This window comes from Rhinopithecus roxellana, chromosome 6 (assembly GCF_007565055.1).
Source record: "Rhinopithecus roxellana isolate Shanxi Qingling chromosome 6, ASM756505v1, whole genome shotgun sequence".
Taxonomy (NCBI): Eukaryota; Metazoa; Chordata; class Mammalia; order Primates; family Cercopithecidae; genus Rhinopithecus; species Rhinopithecus roxellana.
The window spans coordinates 104184582-104202772 of NC_044554.1; the positions used below are offsets into that span (position 1 = coordinate 104184582).

General features: G+C 57.7%; 1 protein-coding gene across 2 annotated transcripts in view; it reads right to left on the reverse strand.

Annotated features, from left to right (window-relative positions):
• Positions 1-3727: 3727 nt before the first annotated feature.
• Positions 3728-18191, reverse strand: part of PRKAR1B (protein kinase cAMP-dependent type I regulatory subunit beta) — a 176999-nt gene continuing 162535 nt past the window's right edge. For both annotated transcript variants that reach the window (XM_030932418.1, XM_010366624.2), the window contains exons 10-11: positions 5901-5982; positions 3728-5108 (exon numbers count right to left, since the gene is read on the reverse strand). In XM_030932418.1, the coding sequence (XP_030788278.1) occupies positions 4936-5108; positions 5901-5982 (255 nt within the window). In that variant the 3' untranslated portion in view covers positions 3728-4935. The remainder of the gene's footprint in view (positions 5109-5900; positions 5983-18191) is intronic.

The following is an 18191-nucleotide window of genomic DNA, read 5'->3' on the forward strand; positions in this document are numbered from 1 at the left end:
GATCATAGCTCACCACAGTCTTGACCTCCTGGACTCCAGCAATCCTCCTGCCTAAGCCTCCTGAGTAGCCATGATGGATGTACCACGGTTTGTGGTGTGTGTGCACCACCATGCCTGGCTATTTTAAACAATTTGTTTTTAAGGCATACGGCCTCACAACATTGCCCAGGCTCGAACTCCTGGCCACATACAATCTTCCCGCCTCCGCCTCCCAAAGTGCTGGGATTACAGGCATGAGACACCTCACCCAGCAATTTTCAAAACAGGACACTGAACCACAAAAAAAAGGGGGGATAAATTGGACTCTAAAAAAACTAAAGACTTTCGCTATTTAGAAAACATCATTTAAGAACATGAAAAGGACAGCTGCAGGCTGGGAGAAAGTATTTGCAATGTGTGCGTCTGACGGAGGAGCTGTGTCTAGAATACACAAAGACCTCCTCCAGCCCAGTGAGAAGAAGACAGCCCCATCTCTGTAAATGGGCAAAAGATTTGAGCAGACATTTCACAAAAGAAGATCTGCAGTCGATACAGACACGAAGAGATGCTCCACGTCGTCCGTCATCAGGAAACGCAATTACAACCACGGCGGGATACGACTGCACCCATCAGAACTGCCAAAATTAGAAAGCCTGATTACACCAAGTGCTGGTAAGGAGGCGGGGTACCTGCAACTCCCCGACACTGCTGGCGGGAAGGCAACGTGGTGGGCCGCTTTGGAGAAGCGTTCAGCAATTTCTCGTCAGTGAAACACATACTTGCTATGCGATCCAACCCTTCCATGCCTCAGTATTGACCCAAGGCAAGTGAAAACACATGTCCTGGCCAGGTGCAGTGGCTCATGCCTGCAATTCCAGCACTCTGTGAGGCCAAGGGGGGAGGATCACTTGAGCCCAGGAGGTTGAGACTAGCCTGGGCAACATGGTTAGACTCTGTCTCTACAAAATTAGCTGGGCAAGGTGGCACGTGCCTGTGGTCCCAGCTACTCAGGAGGCTGAGGTGGGAGGATTGCTTGAGCCCAGGCAGTCAAGATTGCAGTGAGCTGTGATCACACCAGTGCACTCCAGCCTGGGTGAAAAATGGAGACCCTGTCTCAAAAAAAAAATCACCCCAAAATACAGAGATGGGTGCACCCTTCACCCAGTTTCCCTCAGTGGTAACGTCGTACTAAACTACCCCAGCATATCACAGCCAGATCTCAACATTGATGCTCGAGCCACAGAACAGCTCCGGCTGCTTTTTTTATTTTTTGAGACAAAAATCTCGCTCTGTCACCCAGGCTGGAGTGCAGTGGCACGATCTTGGCTCACTGCAACCTCCACCTCCCCAGTTCAACCGATTCCCCCACCTCAGCCTCCCAAGTAGCTGGGATTACAGGCATGCACCACCATGCCTGGCTAAGTTTATATTTGTAGTAGAGATGAGATTTTGCCATGTTGGCCAGGCTGGTCCCGCACTCCTGACCTCAGGGGACCCACCCACCCCTCCGACAGTGCTGGGATTATGGGCGCCCACCACCACCCCCAGTTCATTTGTGTATTTTTAGTAGCGACGGGGTTTTGCCATGTTGGCCAGGCTGGTCTCAAACTCCTGACTCAGGTGATCAGTCCGCCTCGGCCTCCCAAAGTGCTGGGATGACAGGCGTGAGCCGCTGCGCCCAGCCCCAGCTGCCCTTTTAGAGCCACACCACCTCCTCCTCAACCGCTGGCCCCGATTTTGGCATCCGCAGAATGTCGTGTCAACGGAATCGTCGAGTACACAGCTTCTTTCCTGCAGCATCGTTCTCTGACAATTCCATCCCGGTTGCTGGGCACACCGCTAGCTCCTTTTCGGTGCCAAGTAGCATTTCAGGGCACGGATGTACCACGGTTTGTTCCCCCTGCTGAAGGATGCCACGGTTGTCTCCAACTTGAGGCTTTCAGAGTCAAGTTGCTGTGTTCGTGCGTGTGCGGGTTTGTGTCTTCACTCTGGGATAAATGCCCAAGAATGCAATTTGCTGTGTTGTACGGTAATCACACGCTTAGTTCAGTATTTTTTGGGTTGTTAAGAAACTATGAGCTGGCCGGGTGCGGTGGCTCAAGCCTGTAATCCCAGCACTTTGGGAGGCCGAGACGGGCGGATCACGAGGTCAGGAGATCAAGACCATCCTGGCTAACATGGTGAAACCCCGTCTCTACTAAAAAATACAAAACCTAGCCGGGCGAGGTGGTGGGCGCCTGTAGTCCCAGCTACTCCGGAGGCTGAGGCAGGAGAAGGCGTAGACCCGGGAGGCGGAGCTTGCAGTGAGCTGAGATCTGGCCACTGCACTCCAGCCTGGGCGACAGAGTGAGACTCTGTCTCAAAAAAAAAAAAAAAAGAAACTATGAGCTATTTTCCAGACTGACTGCCCCATCTTATGTTCCCATAAGCAGTGTCTGGGTGATCCTGTTTCTCTATAGGACACAGTGTTTTTGTTTTTTTTGTTTGTTTGCTTGTGGAGTCTCAGGCTGGAGTGCGGTGGCGCCATCTCAGCTCACTGCAACCTCCGCCTCCAGGGTTCAAGCGATTCTCCTGCCTCAGCCTCCCAAGTGGCTGGGATTACAGGTGTGTGCCACCACATCTGGCTAAGTTTTTTGTATTTTTAGTAGAGACGGAGTTACACCATATTGGCCAGGATGGTCTCAAACTCCTGACCCTGTGATCCGCCTGCCTCGGCGTCCCAAAGCACTGGGATTACAGGTGTGAGCCTCTGCGCCCGGCCGAGTTTTGAGAGTTCTTGATCGATTCTAGGTATGAGTCTTCTCTGGGATACGTGTGGTTTGAAAATCTTTTCTCCCAGTCTGTGGTTTGTATTTTCATCTTCACAAGGTCTGTTGCAGGTGCCAGTTTTTAATTTTGATGAATTCCAATTTATCAGATTTCCCTTTCATGGACCAGTGTCAAGTCTAAGAACAGTTTCCCTACAGTTTTAAGTCTGTGATCCATTTTGAGTTAATTTTTGCATAAGGTGTGAGACTTGGGTCAAAGTTCCTTTGTGTTTGGCCTGTGGATGTCAGAGCCTGAATCTCCCCAAGTTTCTCTCCTGCAACCCTTATTCACTGTTGTTTATTTATTGAAATGTTTCCTGCAGGCCTACTCAGTGCCCAGCCGAAAGAGATCCTGGGGGCCTGAGGTGCATGAGTGGGCTGGGCCTGCCCTTGGAACCCGAGTTTACCATCCCATCCAGAGGTCCAGGGCACCCTGGCCCTGGCACACACTGACCCCTCCCGGGGCAGCCTTGGGATCTGGGTGTGTCAGGGCCCACAAAACAGTCACAAGGAACAGGGCCACCTGGGACCACGGCAGGACGTGGACCCTTGCAGTGCAGAGACAGGGAGCTGGGCCCCATCCACTTGGCCACACTGGGACACGGCGGTGGGCAGCACGGACCCTCATGTATACTGACAGCGTTGAAATGAGAATGTCTGGATACACAGGGCCACAGAGGGTGGACAGGTGGCTCCTCGGGCTGGAAGCGGGAGCTGCTGTTTAACGGATGCAGAGTTTCCACTTGGGAAGATGAAAGGGCTAGACGTGGACAGTGGTGATGGCTGCACCACGGTGTGGATAACGCCACTGCACTGGATACTTCAAAGTGGTTAAAATGGTAACTTTTGTGTTGTGTATTTTAGCACCATAAAAAAAAAAAAAAGAAAAAAACCCTTATCTACAAAAGACTTCAGACCAAGGCCTCCCGAGGCGGGAAGAGGTACTTCATTGCACATTTAATGGTTCATGCAGCACTCAGAGCAGAGATAAGGCGGGGAGGGCTCACAGGTCCACAGGACACCACAGGCACAGGCGGGACACGGCGACGTGGCTGGGGCTGGGTGGGGAGGGGCCCCACGCATCGTAACCGCCAGGAGGGGAGGGGCTGCAACGTGTGACCTCGGACCAAGGACAGCTTCCCCGGGACACAAGGGACGGGAGCAACATCGGGTGAACTGCATGGCCTCACTTGTCTTTCGGGGCACCCAGGAGCCCCCTGGGAAGCTTCTCTGCACTGGCCTCACCCCTTCGGGCCTGGCTGGCTCCCATCATCACTGCAGGACCCAAGACGCATTTAAGGGACAAGTCGGTTGGGCGGGTTGGGGAGCGTGGGGCCCGCGGCTGGCTTGACTTCTACTTTTCCCTAACATCAACTCGCCCTGGGTGGACTTTCTAAGAAAGGTGAGAACAGGCTGCTGGAGTCCCACCAGCCCCTCCCAACAGAACTTTGAGTCTGGCCCCCCTACCAGGGTCTACCTGCGGCCGCGGCCCTGGCTCCCAAGGCAGGAGCCCCGTGTGTCTCGGTGCCCGGCTTCCTCTCCAGTTAGAGGCAAGATCAATCTCACAGCCCGGAGACTCTCCCACTCCAGCATCCGCAGCAGGGCCCCCTGGGGAGGTGGGGGTGTGGTGGGATGTGGTGGGGAGGGCAGGGCACATGTTTGCGGGAGGGGCCTCAACTTCTTTCTTCAGCCTCATCTCCCCTGGGGGGCAGCTCCCTTTGACATACTCTTGCCCACACTCGGACCTCGATCTGGGGGACCTGACCTCACAGGGTCTCCAGGCCCCAGAGGCAACGTCCTGGCCTGGTTCTGGGCAGGACCCATCCTCAAGCATCTCCAGGAGACTGGCAGGGATGGGATGGGCCCCCCAGGACAAGCCCGCAGAGGCAGCCGGGGAGGTGTGTGGGTAGGAAGCTGGCCTGTCCCTTCCTTGCTCTTGGGATGCGCTTTGTCCCTTGTCCTCTGATTTGGAAATGCACAAGGTGATTATTTATTCCAAACGCGACTCCGGGGAAGGGGCAGTCCTCAGGCTGCCGGGACCCAGCCCCCCCCGGCTCACACCTCACACGGCGGCTCCGGGGCCCCGACACAGACGAGCGCGGCACGGCCACCACAATGGGGAGATGCAGCTGCAGGGCGGGGGCTGTGCTCAGACGGTGAGGGAGATGAAGCTGTTGTAACGCTGAATGTTCCTCTTGAGGATCTCGGAGCAGGGCCCCAGCACGCGCTCGAAGCGGGGCCGGTCCAGCTTCACACACTTGAGGGGCCCCCGGGCCACGACAGTGGCCGCCCGGGGCCGGTTCAGCAGCAGCGCGATCTCCCCTGGGGGTGAAGACAGAGGTCAGGGCCTGGCCTGGGGGCCTGGGGGTCCTGTGGTCGCAGCAGGGAAAGGCTGCGCCCCGGACCCTGGAATCGGCTCCCTTTCAAGGGTAGGATGTGCCAGGCACATTCGAATTTCAAACAAACTTGTAGCATGAGTATAGCCTGAGAACTATTTGGGATATATTTATGCTAATGAATTGTTTATTATCTGAAATTCACGTTCAGCTAGGCATTGTCCTGCACTTTTTTGGGCAATCCTGCAGGAATGCCCACCTGTGCCCAGGCCTCCTTCAGGACCCCAAGCCGCAGCTGCAGGAATGCCCATGTGTGCCCAGGCCTCCCTCAGGACCCTGACCCCCAGCTACAGTAATGCCCACCTGTGCCCAGGCCTCCTTCAGGACCCCGACCCCCAGCTGCAGGAACGCCCAGGTGTGCCCACGTGTGCCTGGGCCTCCCTCAAGCCCACCCACCCCCAGCTGCGGGAATGCTGGTGGTTGAGGGCTACACTGTGCCCCCTCATCCCAGAAGCAGGAGGCTGCCTCCCCCAAGGTCATGCCCTCTGGGGACCCCACATCCAGGGCTGGTTGCTTCTGGGGATCCAAGTCCAGCCCTGGGACCTCAATTTCGGGGAACAGGACTGAGCCTTCTGTTGCAGCCACACTGGGGCTCAACCAAGCCCCACTACAAGGCCCCAGGGAGGCCCCCCAGTAGCTCCTCGCCTCCAGGCCCTTCCCAGGACCCCAAATGGGACAGCCACAGCCGTGTGAGGGAGAGGACACCCACTGGACTCACCGAAGTAGTCAGAGGGCCCGAGGCGCCCCACCTCCACGTACTCCTCATTGGGGGACCGGCGCTGCAGCACGGATGCGGTGCCCTGTGGGTGGAGGAGGAGGGACGTGAGCGCCAGCCAGGCGGGTGCAGGGTGGGACGGACGCGAGGGGTCAGTGCCCAAACCCCCACCTCCCACCCGCCTCCTTCCCTCGGAGCCACTGCCACCAGCACATCCAATGCTGCTGCTTCTCCCCTTCTTGGCACCTGCGGCCAGGGCGTCTGAGCACCGCAGGACCTGCCCAGAGACCTCTGTCCGGCCTGGCCCAGCTCCCATTTTTGTTCAGACACACAGACAGCTCCTCGAAATGGAACTCACCAGCCTCCCGCACCTTTGCCGAGGCGAGTGGAAGAGCCGAGTGGGGACGCACTGGGACCTTCCCTGGGGGTCAGTATCTTTGTCACGGGGCTGCCGGGCTCTGAGCTGACCTTGGATCCACTCTCAAGGACTGGGAGCTCGTCCAGGCCTCCCCGGGGGAATGGGGCGCTGGCTCAGGGTCACATGCCCACTAAGCACCCTCTTGACCCCCACATGGGGAAGTGGGGAGGGGTCTGCGGATTGCCCAGATCAATGATTAACACAGAGGCCGTGGGCAGAATATCACAGAGCATCGCCGCAGAACGTGCCACGCACAGATCCAGCCTGCGGACGGCGGGGCCGGGGTAGCTAAATGTCCCTTGGACTCTGGTCCCTCCAGGGCCCCACGTGTGGAAGCCGTGGCCTGGCACAGGGAGAGTGTGGACTGTGTGGCCAGATGGGACTGCCACGTCACTGTTCCCCACCTGACACTCCCCTTGCTGGGAACCTAGGACTTCCCCTGACACCTACAGTCGCTGTGAAGACACATTAGAGAGGCTTCCTCTGAACAGCCGGGGAAACGGTCCGTTCTCAACACCAAACACCCCCAACAGGTGTTATGAATGTAGCTCCGTGGCCGGCCCTGCATGCCGTCGGCCTCAGACACCTCCCAAATGCCACTCTGAGCAGCTCTCTCAGCACCATGCTCTGACCCATCCCGAGTCCGCAGAGGCAGGGCCCTGTGTCTGCTGCAGAAGTGCACCTGCATGAGGAAGGTCACCATCCCATTTTACAGCCACAGAAGCTGAGGCCCAGGAAGGTGGCGGCACCTGCAGCCTGGCCCTCCAGGACCCAGAGACGGCACCATCCGGGTACCAGGGACCACGTCCCCACAGCCCCGGGCGGCCTGGCAGACCACGGCCCTCTCAGAGCAGCCGCTCGTGGAGAACGAACACTTCATTTCAAGGTGGGCTCCATTCACCCTGGCTCACCCAGACCCAGCCTCATCAAATGCCAGCCAGGCTGTGCCTGGGTTAATGAGTAACTCCCCACCTTGCCACAGTCTGGGAAAGACTGTGGGTCAGGAGACCCTGCTGGTGCCCGCCATGCCTGGAATCTCCAGGCACCAACTGGCAGCCCCTCTGAGAGCCAGACCCCCGCCCGGGCCCCTGATCCGGCCACGGGGCCACTCGGCTCCCAGGCCTCAGCCGTGTTTATGAATCCAGGTGATGGATGAGCCAGATGTGTAAACAACAGACTGGGCGGCCGAGTGCCGTCACCGTGGGCAGGGGGAGACAGGGAGCGTGCCCCCAGCCAGGTGCCCACAGACTCAGACCCCGGACACCCTCAAGACTCCTTGGGCCCCCACCCATGGGAACAGCTCCCAGCCCTCCTCCCGGTCCTGGCACTGGCTCAGACCAGTCCCAGGCACAGCTCTGGGCTCTGAGGCCCAGGCGGGGGCAGATGGTAGAGGGTGAAACTCGTGGGCTCTGAAGCCACCGGCCCCAGCCTTCCCAGAGGTGAGAATTCTCTGCTTCCCGGTCTTCAAAGCTGTGGCCACTCTGAGAATTCGGTGCAAGAAAATTTGGTTAGATGGGGTCTGGAGCAGGCGAGAAAACATAGTGAGATGTCGTCTGGAGCAGGCCAAGCCCCCGCACAGGAGAGCCACTGTGAGTGGCGTTATTTGTCTGGACAGCCTTGTCCGGACAAGATGCGGACAAATGCCACTGATGCGCCCTTTGTGCCATTTTTAACAGCTTTCTGTTTTACAGCTGGGATTATTTTCCTCTCAGAATCCAGGCGATGAACCTGATGGCCTCTGGTTCACGGGATTACCTGGTGAAACCTGGACGTGGAGCAATGCTTGGGTGCTTTTGACCCCAAACAGCAGAAAACCCAACTTGAGGCTACTAAGGTCAAATAAAGGCCCATGGATCCCACAGAGCCAGAAAATGGGGGGCCATAGATCCTACAGAGCCAGAAGATAGGGGAGGCCACGGATCCCACAGAGCCAGAAGATGGGGAGGCCACGGATCCCAGAGTCAGAAGATGGGGGGCCATGGATCCCACAGATCCCACAGAGCCAGAAGATGGGAGGACACGGATCCCACAGAGCCAGAAGATGGGGGGACACGGATCCCACAGATCCCACAGAGCCAGAAGACAGGGGGGCCACGGATCCCACAGAACCAGAAGATGGGGGCCACGGATCCCACAGTCAGAAGATATGGGAGGGCTCCCAGGCCCATTCCATGGCTCAGAGGTGGCAGGGACTCAGCCTCGCTCTCGCCTCCTGCTCTGGGACCTCGGGGAGGTGCAAGGTCCTCCATCAGGTCCCTCAGGGCGGCACAGAGGCTGCCATGGCTCCAGGAGTCACCGCAGGCCACCCCCACACCATCAGCAGAAAGAGAGAACCTGCCTCTTTTTCCTGCACTTCTCTGCTCAGCAGTGGGAAACCGTTCCAGAAACTCCTGGAAACAGCCCCTCGCTCCTCACTGGCCACAGTGGGTCTCACGCTTGCCCTAAGCCAGTTGCTGGGGAATGTGACCCGTGGGACTGGACGTGCCCCGCTCTGGGGAGGGGCTGAGGATTGGGATTCTGCCAGCAAGGAAGAGGCAGGGATGGGCCCGGGGAGCCCCCACAGGGCTGCTGTGCCGACTGTTCCCGGACATGCCACACTTTGTCCCTTGTCACGCTGTCTGGATGCAAGAGCACACTGGCCGTGCTCGGTCGTCTCCGGAATCCAGTTCTAAGTGGCGGCATTTCCTAGAGGCCATCTAGAAATGGGCGGCATAATGACCACACAGATGATTTTTTTAAATTGGGGACGTTCTCATTCTTCACACGCCCTGATAGGAAAGGATGCTTGGGTACCTTCAGGTTGGACCCTTCTCTGAGGATCTGGAGAGATGTGGTTTGTAAACCTCTGCCGTCTTTCCCTCCAGCCCGGCCAGGGAGGTAGCTGCTGCACCCTAGACCTTCACACGCCCCCTCTTTCAGGGCCCCTGCACGTTGTGGGGGGCATGAATTTCTCCACTTCACGGATAGAAGCCCAGAGAGGTTGAGCAACTTGGCCAAGGCCACACAGAGGTGTAGCCAGTCAGAGTCCTGCCGCCTCTACAAGCAGATGACATCCAGCCCCACCCGAAGGCTGCGGCCACCCGTGGTGGTGGCCAGCACACATGGCTCACAGGCCCTGTTGCAGGAGGGGTGCTGCGGATTGGCAAAGGGGAGCCTGCAAGGCAGACCCAGGAGGCGTGGGCTTGCAGCCAGGCCCTCCTCCTCGAGACAAACCCAGGTGCCCCTGCTCCAGGGGCTCAGCCAGAGACAAGCTGTCTTCATCCCTCCTGTGCTCATCCCAGCAGCACGGCCCCCTCCAGGCCCCCGTCTCCCTCTTGCATCTGCCCCGGGAGCGGCCAGCATGAATTTCGCTGCGAGGACGCTCAGCTCCTGGCTATCTCCGAGCTCCCAGGCACCCCCAGACCCCCCCTGCACCCCTGAAGCCTTTGTGAGAACCACCATGAAGCCCCAACACCGCTCGGGTGGGCGCGTTCCTGCTTCCCACCAAGAGTGACTGGACACCCATCACATGCCAGGCACCGTTTTAGGCCACGGAGGAAACTTCTGGAAACCAACCCCTCAGAGGCACCCCAGAGGCCACCAAAGCAAACCTGCCAGCCCCCACCCCAGTCACCCCCAAACACAGCTCCACCAAGTTTCCGCTATGACGCAGGTTTGTCTGATGCGAATGCAACCCTGCAACGGGCGGCCTTCAGATAATTAGAAGGGCCTCTGGGGACGTCCAGGAACGCAGTCACGAAACGGGATAAAATGCTGTCAAAAACGCAGAACAACCTTCCACACGGTCACTCCACTTTTGGAATTTGTATTCTTAGGAGTCATTGCCGAGACGGCCGGCAGGAGCCCCACCGGTGAGGCAAAGGGATCGGTCCCCAAGGCGTCCGCGTTCATCCCCCGGGAAGGGGCTGTGGCACCGCTGGACAGGAGGGGCCAAGGCCGGAGGAAGGTGTTTGGTGCCTGTGGATCGGGAACAGTCCCCCCGTGCCTCCAGCATGTCGACCCCCTATCTTTAAGGCCAAGTTCATCCTTTTGCCTTCTCCAAACATGCCCAATAGAGCTGTGTCTTGAGCTCAGACGCCATGTTTCTGGAATGGCGAGGGGGACGCTGCCTCTGTCCCTGGGGCTGGGAAAGTCTGGGTCATAAAAAACACAGGTGCCTCCCCCGGCTCCCAGGGTACTGAAGGGTCCCCGTGCAAAGCCACCAAGTTCACGTGAGCTAAACGCGGCCACTCAGCTGCCCCTTGCCCTCCCACAGCCGACCCCCACCTCTGACCGCCGGAGCTGCAGAGAACCAGGCACGGCCCCTCCCACCCCTGGCCTGGGCTGGGCAGCTTCCATTTCCAACCAGAGTCAGGGAGGAACCAGGAGGAGGGGAGCGTGGTCTCCTTGGCGGAGTCTGGTGGCCATGGGACTCCCTCCTCCTGCCCTCTCATCTCCACCGGGATCAGCAGCCAAGGAGGGAAAGAGGCAGGACCCTCCGAGTCCAGCAGACTTGGGTTCAAATCCCCTCCCCATGTCTCAGCCACATGACACCCATGGCCAGGCCCCTGGTGGAGCCACACGTCGGGAGCGCCATACGGGACAGACATTCGCCCACCTGACACACACAACCACCGCTTCTCAAGAAACGGAGACCTTTCTCTGTTCTTTCCACTGCACTGTTGCAGGGACTGTTTGTTACAGCAGCTCGGCCTCTCTCCCTAGCTGATACGCCTGCACACTGATGGTGGTGACAGTCCCCGTCCTGTGCCTGCCCACCCGTGGGCATCTGTGCCAGATGCCTGAGTCCAAGAGCAGAAAGACAGGGAACAGCAGAGGAAGGAGAAACAGGACGGACATGGACCAGGAGGGGTAGGGGTGCCGACCTCCAGCTGGCAGAATCCAGCACTCCCACGACATGGGCAGCTGCCATAACCACCACGCGCCCTCAGTTTCCGGGAGGCCCAGCTTGAGACGCGCCATGGTCTCTCAAGCTGTCGAAAGCTCTGGAAATAAACGCTCCTGTCCAACTCCACTTCCCAGACTGCCGCAAGGCAGCACAGACGCTCTCAGGAGGATTGAGAGTCTGGGTTTTTTTGGGCTGGAAAAACATGCTTGCCAAAACTCTAGGTCATACTCCCCAAATTTTCTCACTTATTGATTCTAACCCGACTCTAAAAATAACCCAGTGGCACAAACCTGGGAGGAGACACCGCAGAACGTCCTGCCCCGGCCGTTTTGTTCTGTCCTGGCCATTTTGTCCGCAGCAGGGGAATCATAAAGGATTCATTTTCCTTGCAACTATTTTGATTTTTTAAAATTTCCTGCAAAATCAGGTCAGACATGGTGGCTCACGCCCATAATCCCAGCACTTTGGGACGCCGAGGTGGGAGGACAGCTTGAGGCCAGGAGTTTGAGACCAGCCTGGGCAACATAGCAAGACCCTATCTCTTAAAAAAAGAAAAAAAACGCAAAAATGCTGGGGTGTGCTGGCACCTGCCTGTAGTCCCAGCTACTCAGGAGGCTGAGGTGCGAGGATCGCTTGAGCCCAGGAGGTTGAGGCTGCAGTGAGCTGTGATTGTGCCACCGGACTCCAGCCTGGGTGACAGAGCGAGACCCTGTCTCAGGAAAAAAAAAAAAGAAGAAGAAAGAGGAGGAGGAGGAGGAAAAGGAAGGACGAGGAAGGAGGAAGAAGGAAGAAGGAGAAGGAAGAAGGAAGAAGAAAGAAGAAGGAAGAGGAGGAGGAGGGAGGAGGAGGAGGGAGGAGGAGGAGGAGGGAGGAGGAGGGAGGAGAAAGGAGGAAGAAGGAAGAAGGAGAAGGAAGAAGGAAGAAGAAAGAAGGAAGAGGAGGAGGAGGAGGGAGGAGGAGGAGGAGGAGGGAGGAGAAAGGAGGAAGAAGGAAGAAGGAGAGAAGAAGGAAGAAGAAAGAAGAAGGAAGAGGAGGAGGAGGAGGGAGGAGGAGGAGGGAGGAGAAAGGAGGAAGAAGGAAGAAGGAGGAAGAAGGAAGAAGAAAGAAGACAATTAAAATTTCCTATAAAATCGAAACCAAAATCAATTTTTTGATTTTCTACAATGGGCAGGTATGACTTTGATCAGAAGGAAGACCAGGCCAGGTGTGCTGGCTCACTCCTATAATCCCAGCATTTTGGGAGGCCGAGGCGGGCAGATCACCTGAAGTCAGAAGTTCGAGGCCCGCCTGGCCAACATGGTGAAACCCCGTCTCTACTAAAAATACAAAAACTAGCTGGGTGTGGTGCGTGCCTGTAATTCCCCCCAGCTACTGGGGAGGCTGAGGCAGGAGGATTGAATGAACCCCAGAGGTGAGGGTTGCAGTGAGCCAAGATTGTGCCACTGCACTCCAGCCTGGGCAACAAGAGAGAAAGTCTATTTCAAAAAAAGAAAATAAGAAGAAAGAACAAAGAAGAAGAAGAAAGAAAAGGAGGAGACGGAGGAGGAGGAGGAGGAGGAGGAGGAGGAGGAGGAGGAGGAGAAGGAGGAGAAGGAGGAGAAGGAGGAGAAGGAGGAGAAGGAGGAGACGGAGGAGGAGGAGGAGGAGAAGGAGGAGAAGGAGGAGAAGGAGGAGAAGGAGGAGACGGAGGAGGAGGAGGAGGAGGAGGAGGAGGAGAAGGAGGAGAAGGAGGAGAAGGAGGAGCAGGAGGAGCAGGAGGAGGAGGAGGAGGAGGAAAACCAGCCAAGGTCTTAGCATCAGCCCCCTTGGAAGGGGTCCCAGCTTCCTGTCCCTTGTCACAGCCCCCCTTGCCCAGCCGTGAGCCTCCAATGCTTCTTCGGTTCAGAGTTCAGTCGGATCACAGAACTGGGGGCAGACGGGGAGAAGGGTCCCTCCCCTTGGAGCCAGTGCTCCAGGGAGAACCTGGTACCACAGGCGTAGATGGCGGCCCTGTCCCAGCCAGGTTCCCGTGGACACAGACCACTGGCCTTCCTCGGAGCTGCCGAGGCATCTCCCTTTTGTTTATTCTTCCAGGCACGCCTTCGGTCACTCGTCCACTGCATTAGGGCTGGGACTACAGCTGTGAACGAGGAGGCCACATCCCTGCCCAGACCAGGACTCGGCATCCAGAGGGGAGGCAGACACAACCCCACAAGGCCACAGGTGCCTGACACCGGGAGAGTCGAGAATCAGTCCGGGGGGCGGCCAGTGAAGGCCCAGCCACCAGCAAAGTGACCTCTGAGCTGAGACCTCAAGGGCACGAGGAGCCAGCCAGAGAAGACCTGGGGGCTGTGTCCCAGGCTGAGAGAGGGGCTGGTTTCACGGCTGGGAGGAGAAGAGGCTGGAGCAGGGGGCAGGGCCGGGACGGGGGCTCAGGGCAGTCAGTAGGGGCCTACTCCGTCTCAGGGCTGGTGGTCACACTTCCTCATGCCTGGCAGGAGCCCTGAGGGGTACAGGAATGGCTCCCCAATATAAGAGGACCCCGATCTGGGGCTGATGCCAGGGAGGCACCAGAGCCCAAGCCCACTGTGCTCATAGTCCAGACCAGAGACCGTCTGGACGCCCCCCGGGAGGAGACACGTGAGGACGCCCGTCTCTTCCTATGTGGGACGTCACACGCGTGTGCAGACAGTGAGCCAGAGTCCTGAAGCACACTGTCGAGTCAGGGAGGCCAGGAAAAGGCGCACACACCCCAAGTCCCTTATGTAAAGTTCTACAGGAGGCAAATATATTCATTTTATTTAAATAAATATTTTAGGCTGGGCACGGTGGCTCACACCTGTAATCCCAATGCTTTGGGAGGCCAAGGAAGGAGGATTCCTTGAGCCCAGGAGTTCAAGGTCAGCCTGGGCAACATGGCAAGACCCCATCTCTACAAAAAGTAAATTAGCTGGGCATGGTGGTGCTGGTGGTCCCAGCTACTCAGGAGGCTGAGGCAGGAGGATGACTGCAGCCCAGGAGTTGGAGACCAGCTGGGCTGGCAAAGCAGGACTCTGTCTCTAATAATGACATGGTTAGGCTGTGTCCCCACCCAAATCTCATCTTGAATTGTAGCTCCCATAATCCCCATGTGTTATGGGTGGGACCCAGGGGGCGGTAACTGAATCATGGCAGGGGGTGGCAGTGTTATAAGGGGATTTCCCCGCTTTGCTCAGCTTTCATTCTCTTTCCTGCTGCCCTGTGAAGAGGTGCCTTCCACCATGATTGTAAGTTTCCTGAGGCCTCCCCAGCCAGGCAGAATCACAAGCGATTAAACCTCTTTTCTTTATAAATTACCCAGTCCCAGGTATTTCTTCATAGCAGTATGATAATAAACTAATACAAAGAATAATAATAAAAATATTTTAAAAGAAACTTAGTGTCACTCCCATAAATGGAAACTGCCATCCCTTTCCATAAATTAAAAAGTAACTAAAAGATTAAGCACAGCTAGGCAGGAGCTGGAAACGTGTTCAACACACAAGCTCAACCCAGGCTTCCTCCTGGCCGGAACAAATGGGACTGAGGAGGCTCCTGTCCTGCACTTTGGGCCGGGTCATCGGCACCAAAATCGGGCTGCAAACCAAGAGTTGAAGAGTCTGGGTCCAGCCCCAGCTCTGCAATGCGCCAGCCAGTCTCAGGCAAGGCACGTAACTTCTCCAGCCTCAGCTGCCTCATCTGTTAAATGGGACAACACCAACCAATGTTACAGAGCAGCGGTGAGGCCCAGTTACCAGCTCGTCCAACGAGACAGTCATCACGAGGGTTGCGACCGTGAGTGAACCTAAGAGTGGACAGACACCAAATGCCTTCTCAGAGCCTCAGTGGCCACAACACATTCTTATCTCCAGTCAGACTCCTCAGAGCCTGGACAATTCAGCCTCACTCCAGTGCCTTTGTTTCCTGTGCACACACTGCCTGCCTGTGCACTTCTGGACTTAGGCAGAAGCAGAATCCTATACACATGCACACACATGTGAACACACACACACAGATGCACACGTGTGCACGCAAACACCTACACACACACCAGTGCACACACACATTGGTACATACATACATGCACACACACCCCACACACAGGCAAACACAAGCACAGGCACACACACACCTGTGCACGCATGCACAAACAGGCACACACACACCTGTGCACAAAGGCACATGCCTATGCACACATACTTGTGCACACACACCTCTGCACACATGCATACACAAACACAGGCACGCATGCCTGGGCACACACACCTCTGCACACATGCACACATCTACACAGGTGGAACCAGCCCCCACCTATAAAGCACTCCCAGGTAACTCTGTGATTTCTCCTGAATAAACCCCATGGATGCATTTTTATGTTTTTTTAAGCAATTGTTGGAATAACTGTTTTTTCCACATGGAAGGCAACTTCACTCAAAGCTCCCTTCCACCCAAATCCCTTTCTGCTCCCTCAGGCGGTGACTCCTCGGAGCACTCCTGAGCTGCGTGTGGCTCCGGGTGTCTTGGAGGCGGCCGAGCTGCTCCTCCGCTGTTTGCTTCGGGAGCCTGAGCTACTTCCCTGCAATCATCCCCTGCCCGCTCCTCAGGCCTGGCCGGCTGAGACGGTGCTGATGTACGTCACACACCCTGGGCTGCAAACTGTCCTTGGAACAACAGGGAAAACACACTTCAGCGGGTGAGCTGCCCAAGGTCAGCTCCTGTGCCAACGTTTAATGGATCATCCATGAGGTCTGGGGCCCGGCAAAGGCACGGCCCAGCAGCTTCTGTGGGAAAACAGGCCGTTCCCGCGGATGTCGGCGCCAGGGCTTGGGGCGGGAACAGGTGCAGGGCTGTGTCCATCCCCGCCTGCATGCCAGAGTGAGGCAGGCCTGGCCCCGCAAGAGCCTTCCCTTCCTCGGTTCTCTCTGTAGCCAGGCACTGTCCATCCCGGGACCTACGGGGCTGTCGTGGAAGCGCCCATGGGTGCTCCTGGCGCGGCCGGTGGGGGCGACATGCCTGTGGCTGTGCCAGCTCCCACGGTTAGGCGAGAAGCATGGAAGGAGAGGCGTATGTGGCTGCCCGGGCCCTGCTCTCAATGCCCTTCCATGGCCCAGTGACTCCTCACCATCTGTGTGGGAGTCTCTGCAGCTTCTGGGGAACCAGGGCGAGCACAGGCCCCAAGCTACAGAGGCTCCTGCTGCCTGCCAGGTGGGGAGGTGGGGGCAGTCATTTTTGCTCCAGCCCCAGGCGCCTCTCAGTGGTGGGGGGGCGGGCGTGGGAGCTCACTGCCTGTCACAGCCCTGCCTGAGGTTCGTGTGGCTTCAACCCCAAGCGTCCGAGTGAGGGCCCTGTCGTCTCCAGCTCCACAGGCACAGCCCAGCTCCTTGCCTGCCCCAGTTAGGCGTCTCTGTTCAAAGGACTCCTCCCAGATGACGGCAGACACCTCCCTCGGCCTCACCTCCCAGCCAGGGGTCACCAGCACTGAGGATTCTGCCCCCTGCAGAGCCTGGAATGCGTCCCTTCCAGCCCTCTCCACCAGGCCTGCACCGATCACCTGCAGGTGGGCCAAGCCCTGGCCTCCAGGGCCTCTCACACCCTTTCCTCCATCACTGCCCCTCCATCTGCCTGGTCGCACCAGTTCCAGAAAGAGCTCTAACAGGGTCTGTGTCACACACAGATCACAACCAATCTGCCCATCACAGCTTCTCAGCCAGCAGCATGTCATCTTCCCTCCAGTTGTTCTCTTCCTCCCTGGATCTTCTTTGCAAGGCCTTGAGGTCCATGCCCCCTAACCATGACTGCCCCCAGCCATGCGGACCCCCAGCCAGGATGCCCTGACCCCATCTGAGATGCCCCGACCCCAGCGGAGATGCCCTGACCCCAGCTGAGATGCCCAAACCTCAGCTGAGATGCCCTGACCCAGCGGAGATGCCCTGACCCCAGCGGAGATGCCCTGACCCCAGCTGAGATGCCCAGACCCCAGCGGAGATGGCCTGACCCAGCGGAGATGCCCTGACCCCAGCTGAGATATCCTGACCCAGCGGAGATGTCCTGACCCCAGCTGAGGTACCCTGACCCAGTGGTGATGCCCTGACCCAGCAGAGATGCCTCGACCCCAGCAGAGATGCTCTGACCCCAGCTGAGATACCCAGACCCCAGCTGAGATGTCCTGACCCCAGTGGAGATGTTCTGACCCCAGCTGAGATACCCTGACCCAGTGGAGATGCCCTGACCCCAGTGGAGATGCCCAGACCCCAGCTGAGACATCCTGACCCCAGCTGAGATGCCCTGACCCAGCTGAGATGTCCTGACCCCAGCTGAGATACCCTGACCCAGTGGAGATGCCCTGACCCCAGCTGAGATGCCCTGACCCAGCTGAGATGTCCTGACCTCAGCTGAGATGCCCTGACCCCAGTGGACATGCCCAGACCCCAGTCTGCCATTTCATCTGTCACTTTCTCAGCCAAGTTTCAATCTTTGGATGAACAGACATTGAGCCCTTCCAGGTACTGACTAGGGTGCTGGACCCCAGACACCTAATGAGTGCTGATGAAATCTCCACTGTGACTTCGCAGCAACCCTGACTCTATCCACACACCAGCACCTCTCATCCCAGGAGAGCCTGGGCCCAGAATGGACACAGCTTCTGCTTCCTGGGATCAAACGTGCTCCCAGCCCTCCAGGCAGCCACCCAGGGCAGCTGCAGGTGGGCAGGCGCCTGGACCCAACCCGGAGCTGATGCCCCATGCCCTCGGCCCCCACTCTGAGGGTCCTCTGAGAGCACCTGCCAGGTCAGGCTGTACGTCCGCCCCAGGACCCCCCTCCATGGGATACCCCAGTTTTCTTTTCCAATGAGCCTGAAAACCCTCCACAGGCTGCCTCTGCAGACACCATTCCCTGTGCCAGAAGGAAGAGGAAAGGAAGGGGTGCCACTGCTGAGAGCCCAGGCTGTGCGCTGTCCACTCAGCAGGTGTCCAACAACCCCCTGGCTTGG